This window comes from Pseudorasbora parva, chromosome 15 (genome assembly GCF_024679245.1).
Source record: "Pseudorasbora parva isolate DD20220531a chromosome 15, ASM2467924v1, whole genome shotgun sequence".
Lineage (NCBI taxonomy): Eukaryota > Metazoa > Chordata > Actinopteri > Cypriniformes > Gobionidae > Pseudorasbora > Pseudorasbora parva.
In genome coordinates this window covers 18,561,329-18,571,898 of record NC_090186.1, presented here as the reverse complement: position 1 = coordinate 18,571,898, position 10,570 = coordinate 18,561,329, and the positions used below count along the sequence as shown (strand labels likewise).

The 10,570-nt window shown below is 38.4% G+C and overlaps 1 protein-coding gene across 2 annotated transcripts; it reads right to left on the bottom strand.

Annotated features, from left to right (window-relative positions):
• Window positions 1-629: 629 nt before the first annotated feature.
• On the bottom strand, window positions 630-9,650 carry LOC137041238 (T-cell activation Rho GTPase-activating protein-like). 2 transcript variants are annotated; one of them, XM_067417285.1, is made up of 10 exons: window positions 9,498-9,650; window positions 9,191-9,275; window positions 8,930-8,983; window positions 8,640-8,709; window positions 7,196-7,344; window positions 6,516-6,677; window positions 6,288-6,388; window positions 5,731-5,911; window positions 5,187-5,295; window positions 633-2,491 (listed from the first exon to the last, which is right to left on the bottom strand). In XM_067417285.1, exons 2-10 carry the CDS (start codon window positions 9,215-9,217, stop codon window positions 1,281-1,283), a joined length of 2,064 nt encoding a protein of 687 aa, XP_067273386.1. In that variant the 5' UTR covers window positions 9,218-9,275; window positions 9,498-9,650; the 3' UTR covers window positions 633-1,280. The 2 variants fall into 2 exon arrangements, with proteins under 2 accessions (XP_067273385.1, XP_067273386.1); XM_067417284.1 differs by lacking the exons at window positions 9,191-9,275; window positions 9,498-9,650 and adding an exon at window positions 9,076-9,181 and having other exon boundaries at window positions 630-2,491.
• Between the last annotated feature and the right edge of the window lie 920 nt (window positions 9,651-10,570).

Below are 10,570 nucleotides of genomic sequence, written 5' to 3'. Positions count from 1 at the left end.
AACCAAATCAGTCCACATGATCGCTGACTTCCTCTCCAATGCAGAACACGCTGTTCTCAATGACATTTTGTTCTCTATGTTATGCAACCCCTTGCCAGCGATGGGGAACAGGGCTGTTCAAAATGCCATTTGTATGAAAGGATGGTTTCTGAAAGTTCCTCATGACCTCTTTTAAGGATTTTCTGTTGATATCTCAAAATAATTATTTCACCTAAAAATTAAAATTCTGTAATCTCAAAAATCTCATGTCATTTCAAACACAAAGAATTTGATTTTATTCTTGTGGAACACTAAAGATACATTTTAATTTCTATTCAGGCCACTCTTTTTAATATAACAGCTGCAAAGTGACAAACAAAGAAGCGAAGTATCATAAAAGCTAGATTTAAATTTGATGGAAATATCAGTCATATCATCTGATATTATCATGTGACTTGCTGCTTTTATAAAGCTGGCAATCTTTTGGTAGCATTCATTATTTCATTCATTCATTGCAAGGAATAGAGCAACCTCTACATTATTAATTAGGAACAAATTATTATTTGGAAGCAAATAATGTTACTCAATAGCCCAGTGTTAAGGGTGAAATAACCCTAATAAAACTCAACAGCTTTGAGTTTTCGAGATTGTCAGAGATGAGTTCAAGCAATGTGGCCTCTAAGATCCTTTATTGTAGTGAAATGAAGAGTAGCAATATTACAGAAATCTTGTAATTTACAGCTGTACATTGGGACTACATTAAAATGATTGTGTTACCACCATAAACTATTTTATTATATTATACAATTTAATTGGTGTAAATGTCTATTTACATAGCTTCATACTGGCAAGAGTTTAAAATGATTCAATATTAGCATATAAAATCACTGTAACACATTGATGTGTCACTAAGTCAAACAGTTGAGCTTAACAGTTGCAGGTTATTTTAAAGCGGAAGTGTGCAATTGTTCTATGTAAAAAAAATAGGCTCTCCTATCCCAGGTTAACTTCAACTATAAGAGTCAACTATAAGGAAGCCATTTTATGGGTTGATTTACCTGAAAAGTGTAAACATTGTGGAACTATCAAAACATTGCTCTGTTTGGTTGATTATTCTGACCAAGCTAACATAGCAACAGTGGTTCAACCAGTGACGCGAGTTTGGGGCAGGGATGTCTGACTGATGGGAGGAGTGTTTAGGAAACCTGTTTGAAAACAAGGAGATACTAGTGGCACACAAAATACACACTTCACCTTTAAATCTTAGCAGGAGTTCAGTATTGCAATTAAAAAAGAAGCACTCACACATAAGATTCCTTAGCATAGGAGAATTCCTCAAACACAGGCTGACTACACCTGCGGGACACTCTTTCGTGCCTTGTCTGGGATACTGACTCAGACATTGCCCTCTGCCGGAATAATACCGGCTGTGGTTCCACTGATTGATCACTTTCTGTGAATGTTTCTATGCATTCTGTGGGTTCGTTAACTTTGTGAATGTCCAGTAGGTAGTCGTTCATAGATATGGGGCGAGATTTCCTGCCCAGCTCTCTGGCATGTTGGACCGTCATGGCCCTGTACTGCGGAGGGGCCGGTTGTGCTCCAGTCTGCAGCGCCTGCTCATAGGATGGGGGGCTGCATGGCAAACGACTGTCCACCTGTTGGAAAACTTCGATGGCAGAGAGAGGCCGTCGACGCCGGACAAGCTCATCAATGTTCTCTGTCTCATTTTGTGAGTCCTCTTGGAGAGTTCCACAAGAGAAGGCAACTTCCTTCTGGGACTCACCCTTTTTCAGACTGCCTCTGTTAAATGTAAAGTTTCCAATGCTTTTGGCCTTCATTGAGAGGGATCGTCTGGTCACTTCCAGGTCACCTTGCGCATGGTTATGTCTAGACTTACTCATAAAGGATGAATGCCTAGTAGACATGCTTTTGCGAGGGCTTTCAGGGGATGGTAGTGGTGACGAGGTTACTGATTGCTCTGAGAGATTTGACGAAGTGCTATCTGAGGAACAAAACGATGGGCAGGAACCAGCCTTAGATGTTGGAGAAGACACACTGATGGGCATGTTCAAACTTCCAACCACTTTCTTGAGAGACATTTTGGATCTTCTGTTTTCACAGCGGTGGGGATGCAAGAAGGAGTCATCTGAGTTCTGCTTCTTGAGTGGTTGGTTGTCAAATTCTTCCTTCTCTGTCGAAAAATCATCATGGCTGCGGGCAAGTTCTCTTAAACCCGTCATGGAGGCAGAAGGGAAAATGGAGGGCTCAGAGCACCGGCGATTGAAAGGTTTTGTGAAAGCATCAAAAATCGCATCAGAGGAACAGGACTGAATGTCAGAGCGTCCTATCTTGCTGAGGCCTGGGCTCCCATGTAGCATCATGTTGTCCTCTTGAGTCTGGCTCTCAGCTTCCATGCAGTCACAATCAACATCAGGATCTGTGCTGTCATACGCTGAGTCATGCTGGTGGACATCAAAGGATATTTCGGGGGACCTCAAGGAGGCTGAATCTGTAGAGAATAAATCAGCGTTAAAGGTGTTTGTGGCTCTGTCATGCTATCCAAGACTTCACTGAGACTATCAGTGTTGCCATTGGTAAAAGGGAGACTTCTGTTCCCTGCTGAAAAATCCAACCTAATCTGTATTTTGAGACATGGTAGCTGGCCTAATATGGTCTTTAGCTGTTCCAAGCTATTTATTAACTTTTTCAAGCTGGTAGATCTTGAAGCAGCAACAAACTAACTAATATCCCGTTGAAAAAACAGCATATGCTGGTAAATTAAGTTTTGAAGCATGGCAGCTGGTTTGAGCTGGTTTATGCTGGTCCTTAGATGATCATGATCTTGTTTAAGCTGGTCCTGAGCTGGAGCTATTGCTTAGGACTAGCACTTGACCAGTTTAGTTAAAAACTAGCTATCATGTTGCAAAACACAGCCACTAGCGTAAGATGGATTTTCTAATAGGGATTGAGGTCATGCAATTCCATTTGCCCAGACTAGTGGTGCATAGTGATGTGTTGTTCATGAATGATTTGTTCATTTTGAATGAATCTTTAATATGACTTGAGAACAACCGGTTGTCTCAGAGAGTGATCCGTTCATTTTGTGTTGACCGCGCATACGCAACATTCCATATGTTCTGTACTGGAAACGGAATTGATTAGTTCATCTCTCGAGTCTCGGGTTTGAGTCGTCAAGTCCCAGCCCCATAGATAAGGCTATGCAGTCAAAGGAAACTCTATCTTGAGTCTTCGGTCTGAGTCTCGTTCTTTTGTCACGTGACAGCCATATTGGATACAGAAATCAGTTAATTAACAACCTTCCTCACAAACAAGTGCATTGTTTTTTTTTTGTTTAAGTTCAGTTTTTCTTTTAGCTAATATAATAATTGATTTTCATATGAATCCTGTACACATTGGGTTGGTCAGAATGGATAGGCATAATAAAAGTTTATTGCCCATATCTTCTGATGATTTTATAATAATAAATATATTAGTCAATAATCCGACTGCAATGTTGCATACTGTTGCGAGACACTGAACCGGTAAGTGGTCATGTAACAAGAGAACGAGACTCAGAGTCAGAACCAAAGACTTGAGAGATTAACTGTTTCTGCAGTCAGCCTATGGGGACTTGAACGAACGACTCGAATGAGAAGACTCTAGAGATTAACTAATCTTTTCTGTTTCTGGTGACTGCATAGCCTTGCCTATGGGGCTGGGACTTGATGAACCAATGACTCGAAGACTTGAGAGATAAACTCATCTTTTCTGTTTCCGGACACATGCATTACATATGAGGCTGTCACGGCCAGATCAGACATGATGACGGAACTAACGGCTCGAAACAGAAGTCACGAAAGTTGTACTAATCTTTCTAGGGTACAGACATGATTTGATGTGAAGTGAATAAAGAAAGAACGATTTGGATCGGGAAGTGAGGTGAACTAACTGACTGCATAGCCTGAAGCAAGCTAAGCAATTAATTATTTTTTTCTCAAAAGTTGGCCATGACTGCATTAGCTTATAGTGTATTTTTTTTATTCCAAAAGTACTAAATGTGTTGAAAAATCTAACATGTAACATTTTAATTAGATTCTGCTTAAATTAACGAAATAACTTGAAAAAATATTCATTATTTTTTCTGAACGAGATTCAAAGATTCCAGTCAGTAAAATGATCCGAACTTCCCACTACTAGTGGTGCAGAAAAATCAGCTTAAGGCATCTTTCTAAATGCAAACTCTTCATGCTCTTTACAATAATATTTTGGTGGAAATCTTGTTGAGATTCTTGATAGGTTGGATATTGTTTATTTAGTTTTAATACATTACATAATATGTGACATCCTGGAGTGTCTACTGAGCCGTGTCAATTGGTGTCCTCTGAATTTGCCTCAACCGCACGTCATCCTCAATAAACCCTTCTCCGGCGCAAAAACTCAGATCTTTCAAGTATTCATACTCTTGTGTAATCGACGCCATCCATAATAAACCCGTCTCTTGCGTGATACCCAGAAATGTTGAAAATTCCGGTCTAATATGATTTCTGACCTGTAAGGTGGTCCAAATAATAAGCATACACTGTTTGTTAATAGGCCAGAGGAGAACTGGCACCCCGACTGAGTCTGGTTTCTCCCAAGGTTTATTTTTCTCCATCATCCCCTGATGGAGTTTTGGTTCCTTGTCACTGTCGCCTTTGGCTTGGCTTGCTCATTGGGGACACTAAAATTATGATCCAAGTTATTCAACTAAATATACAAATAAAATTAATTAATTAGGTCTTATTTAATTCTATAAAATATAATACTGATCTGCCAACATTTTCGCTCTATGATAAATTAAAATAAGCTGATAACATAATTGTTTTCTCCAGAACGACTCTACAGTCAAATAAAATTTTGTTGCAATATTGTCCTGTTTGACACTGTGAAGCTGCTTTGAAGCAATCGTGATTGTAAAAGCACTATACAAATAAAATTGATTGATTGAGTGATTTGATTGATTGATTGATTGATTGATTGATTGATTGATTGATTGATTGATTGATTGATTGATTGATTGATTGATTGATTGATTGATTGATTGATTGATTGATTGATTGATTGATCGTCTCATATCTCATCAGAAAGGGCTTATCAATGGTGCATAGATCTTAAAGTACATTTAGGAATTTCTGTTCTTATTCAAAAAGTTAAGATTTGTTTACCTGACTTGTCTATGGAGTCCTGTTCCTCTAAATCATCAAAAAGCTTCTTGATAGGTTCTCCAAATACCTCGAAGCTATTTTCAATTAGGAACTGGATAAGGTCTGTGACCTAGAAAACAAAATAAAACTAACATTAATTTATCTTAAATATTGTGTTGTGTTTTGTGTGCAACTCAGTGCCAGAGTGCTTTTGGTGCTGTGGTTTCTTATGTATCTAAACCACACCAGGCATACAACACTGCCATGTTTTTATCTTAAATCAACACATTAGTCAAAGCGAGACTGCAGAGGTGTATCATGAAAAAAAAGGAGGAAAAAAAATTGCAGACACTTCTGACATATTTTCTAGCTTAGACAAAGATCGAGAATCTAAGTTATATGTTAGTATGTTATGTTAATATGTTATGTTAATTAATACGTATTAATATGTTATAAGTGCTATAGACTCAACACCAAGACAGACCTCAAGAAACCCTTTCATGATATAATAGATTAGAAGTTTTATTTAAAAGGGGGGGGGGGGGGGGGCAGCCAAGTGTCTGACCTTTTCTACATCATCCCTGTCTAGGGGCTGGCTGTCACGATGCAGCAAGGTTGGTGCAATGCACACTGCCAGGTTCTTGGTATCCATTTTGTTGGTTTCTGAACACCGACTGATGTGGCGAAACAGGCACAGCAGGTGCTGCAGGAGAAGACTGTTTGCTTTGGGCAACTTCTTGGCCATTCTGAGAGCAGGGAGCAACAGAAAATAAAATAAAAACAATTAGGTCATTTTTCTATTAATCACCCCTCCCATTTTAATTTTGATAAGGGAGGAAGGACAAAAACAGAACTACATTTCTGACATTTTGTGGCCAGACTTTAGCTTCCAATTTCCCTATTTTTAAATATCAGAAGAGTACATTGAAAGCCAACAGAAAAGTCCCGTTACTATCACCCTGTCTGTGCCAGGGGGACTTTTTTTAAACAGCCCACATCTGCTCACAGTTTCTCTCTACCATTCACCATGAAACTACTGTGAGTTTACAGCTAGGTCAAGAGAGAGAGAGAGAGAGAGAGAGAGAGAGAGAGAGAGAGAGAGAGAGAGAGAGTCCTACTCACTTTGTCAGCTCACTCAGAGTATCCTCTTTCTCCAGAGCACTTATCCAGCTTTCATAGTGCTCAAACACCAGAAGGCCTCCAGGGAGCTCCCTCAGGTAAATCTGTCAGTTCAGTAAAATTAAAGAAATGACTCACTGTTTCACAGACAGCTCAGAAATGGAAGAGGCGTTGACAAGAGACACACACAGGCAAAGGCCGGGCCTAACATAAACTGAGTGTATTATTCACCTTCAACAATCCAACCAGGAGTGTCACAGGCAGGGCGTCCATGTCTACCTCGGCCCCAGAGTTCAGCTGATCTCTGAGAGCATTGAGGTTTTTGCTGTTGCATGGTACTCTGAAAACACCCTCAGTAAGTGGACCCTTCCTGAACAACAACAGGAGTGTTTCCTGTTGGAGGACCAAAAACAAAGTTTGAGGAATCTTCTACCGGTTTTAAAAACAGAAGTCAACACGAAACTGACCCTGAAATCAAAAATGTGTCATATTTACTTATCTTTCTGGTGCATGCATGATTGAGCTGTGTGTTTTATTCCAAAGAAGACAAATGAATGTCTTCATAATCTCATCAGAATTTAATAACCTCATGTCTGAATTTTTTTTTTTGCATGCCATCAGTTTTCAAGGTTTGTTCGGCAAGGGTTTTGACTGATTCTACAAAAAACTTCTAACCGGTTGTTGTTTTGGCTCAAATCAGAATGATCTAGAAAAAAATTGATTGAGGTCTGGATAAGATTAGCAAGAAATTGCATGATACATATCAAAAGAAACATCTAATGTATACTAAATGCATCTGTGGTGGAGATGTTTTTGAAGACAGATTGCTATTTACTTGCTCTTAGACAAAAAAAAATCATGACATAAACAATGATATATCTGTGATATATCTGTATAATACATTGACGTACAGTAATTGGTTTTGGAAGTGTGGTGTCATCTTGTAGATGTCGTCCAAACAGCAAGTTCTTGGCATTGGACCCAGGATGAGCAGAAACGCTTGGGTTTGTAGAGCTTCTCTTCAGCTTAAATGGGAAAAAGTTCCTTTTGCCTCCATGCTCTATTGAAGCCAAGAAAAATACATGATAAGCAATACTTCAAATTATCTTAATTTTGTGCTGAACAATAGTAAAAGAGGTTTATGTTACACTATCTTATGATGTCACAGTGTAATTATATATTTAAAGGGTTAGTTCACCCAGAAATGAAAATTAGATGTTTATCTGATTACTCCTAGTATATCCAACATGTAGGTGTGTTTGCTTCTTTAGTAGAACACAAATTAAGATTTTTAACTCCAATCGTTGCTGTGTTCCAGTCATATAATCATGTGAATGGGTAAAGTTCTGAGAGCAAAAAAAAAAAAAAAAAAAACATGCTTAGGCAACGTGCACAAAAACCCTGCTGCTCCTGATGACACATTGGTTTATTAAGACACAAACCGATCGATTTCTGTGAGAAACCTCACAGTATTTATTTATTTTTTTATTTTATTTTTTTTACCTCATATCCAGACGAGTCTCATCAAGTTTTCCCATGGGCTGTAACTTCCGTCTAGTGAGGTCAAGCTGCGGCGCGATCATATATATATATATAGAATCCTCATTAGTGCCTGCGCAAATCGGTCGAATGAGGAATCTACATGGTATATACCTATGATCGCGCCGCAGCTTGACCTCACTAGACGGAAGTTACAGCCGATGGGAAAACTTGATGAGACTCGCCTGGATATGAGGTAAAAAAAAAACAAAACAAAAAACACCATAAATACTGTTCGGTTTGTGTCTTAAGAAATCGATGTGTCATCAGGAGCAGCAGGGTTTTTGTGCACGTTGCCTAAGCATGTTGTTTTTTATGTTCTTGGGCCCTCATAGAACCTTACCCATTCACATGATTATATGACGGCATATGATGGCACACAGCAACGGTTGGAGTTAAAAATCGTCATTTGTGTTCTACTGAAGAAACAAACACACCTACATGTTGGATGCACTAGGGGAAATCAGCTAAACATCTAATTTTCATTTTTGGGTGAACTATCCCTTTAAGTACTGAATAGTATCAATTAACTACTTACTATGGGTTAGGGTAGGATAAGGGTTTGGGTGAGGGTTAGTTGCATGTAATTATGCATAATTTATTGTTATTACAATGGTAAGTACATGTACAAGTGTTACTAAACGGTTTATTTTTAAGAGTATAGCAATGTCCTCAAAATGTGTTTTTCACACCTTTGTTTTCTTGTACTTTTTTTCTCACTCCCACCCAGTTTCAATGTTTTTTTTTTTCTTCTTCTGGCGGGCACCTAACCAAACATGTGGTTTTGAACAGCCATTTTGACTAGTTTGAACTCACCAATGGGCTGCTGTGCATGTGCCTCCTGGTTATGAAACTGCTTTGAGAGGGTGGAGATTTTGCCGTCGCCCTGGAAACAGGCACATGTTTGACATGAGCATGAAGAAGTAGTAGGGTGTGACTTTAAATTAAACGCATGCAACTGTCAAAACTATGATATACTATTTTCATTATTTTTAGCGTACTTATTTTTGTTGCTGTAGTCAAATGTCTTTGAAAGAAAGAAAGTGTTAGCCAAAGGTATAAATCTAATCTGAAGTGGTGAATATGAGAAAAAATTGAGTGCTCACATCAAAAGGCAACTCTACGCCAGAGTCCATCCCAACTCCGCTTAGAGTTTTATTCTGCAAGACATAAGCAAAATAAATGCTAGTTGTTTATCTGGACTGCAAGACCCAAATATATTTCCATACACAGACCAAGAATGAAGACTTACATCATTTGACATAAAAGGCATAGAAGAAAAATATCCCATTCCAAGCATTTATGCAGTTAGACCCTTGGAAATCTGATCACTAATGTTTATGAATCAGGGACAGAAGAATGCGTACCGTGGTATTGCCACTCAGCACCTTCATGAGGACGCTGGGTGGTGGAGAATTGCTGCCTGTACTCGATCTTGCCTCTGCAGTTTTCCTGCAATGACATTTGAAATGGTATTTTCTGTCATGCTGCACACATATATAGTGACTTACAGCAAGAAGGGTTTGAAAACAACTCCCGAGTATAACACCGCTAAACATGCTAGTAGACTTCTGTGTCCTTAACTGGAGTCTAAATCCACTTTTTAGCATAATACATTGTTACCCTTGAATTTTAAAATTTAGTATGTATGATTTGTACTAAATGACACCTCACCTGTGTAGAGTATCTAACCAGTGATCCTTTAGCTCAGGCAGACTGCAAGTGAGAGAACAGCATGGTGTGAGTTAGTAATCCACAGAGAGTGTAACACGCGTGATTATGTTGTGAATATGAAGAGGCCGCAAACGCTCAACCTCTTTACAACAGAAAGGGCAGGAAAGTCTCAGTGAGTCATGAGGACAGGAAGCAGCATCACAGCTACAGCTACCACTTCCTCATTTCAGAGTGTGGCTAGGTGACAAGTGGAAAGTTTAGCTGTACGACTTGCAGTTAAATTTTGATCATTAGAAGTCGAAGTAAAATTAGGCCTAAGGAAACGTGATAGGATGACTGTGAAATGGATGTAATCATGTGTATTTTTGGACTAGTGTAAACCATGGACCCTTTCTACAGAAAAGATGACTTACATATTTTTAAACTCTTCCTTTATCACATCTTATTTTAGACTTGGTTATGTGCACAAATATGACATATCTAAATTATCCACTATATGTTTTATGAAATACCAAATGCTAAACCCTAACATTGTGGTAATAACAGAAAAACTAAAAAATATAGTATTTAAAAAAAATATGCAATTTTAATAATTTTGGCAAGATTTAGCAATGGAATATCCCTTGACTTTTTCTTTTATGCACACTGGTGCACTGTCACAGACACCATCAGTGCAATTTCTCAGTTGTGTTTTGTCTCGGTTTTGTCTCAACCACGCATATTGGGTCTTGTCCAGATCACAGACTAAGAGGACTCTGTAATTCAAGACTGGTCAGCTGCGAGGATATTGCTAAATTGCCAGTGCATTGTCTGTTTTATTTGATAACATCATTAATGTGATTGGATGTACAACTTACTACTTTAAATACAATCAATAACGTATTTCTATTTTGATTTCTTTTGTGACTGTTGTGCAGGGTCAGGCATTTATCCCCCATAAAATTGATTGATTTTCTGTCAAAAATGTCTCGATAATTAACACAAATGCCCAATTTAAGATATAATTGCAAAAAAGTACTTGTATGAGATCTTGATTTTTATAGTATAACATGATATAATTAAGCAATATCACA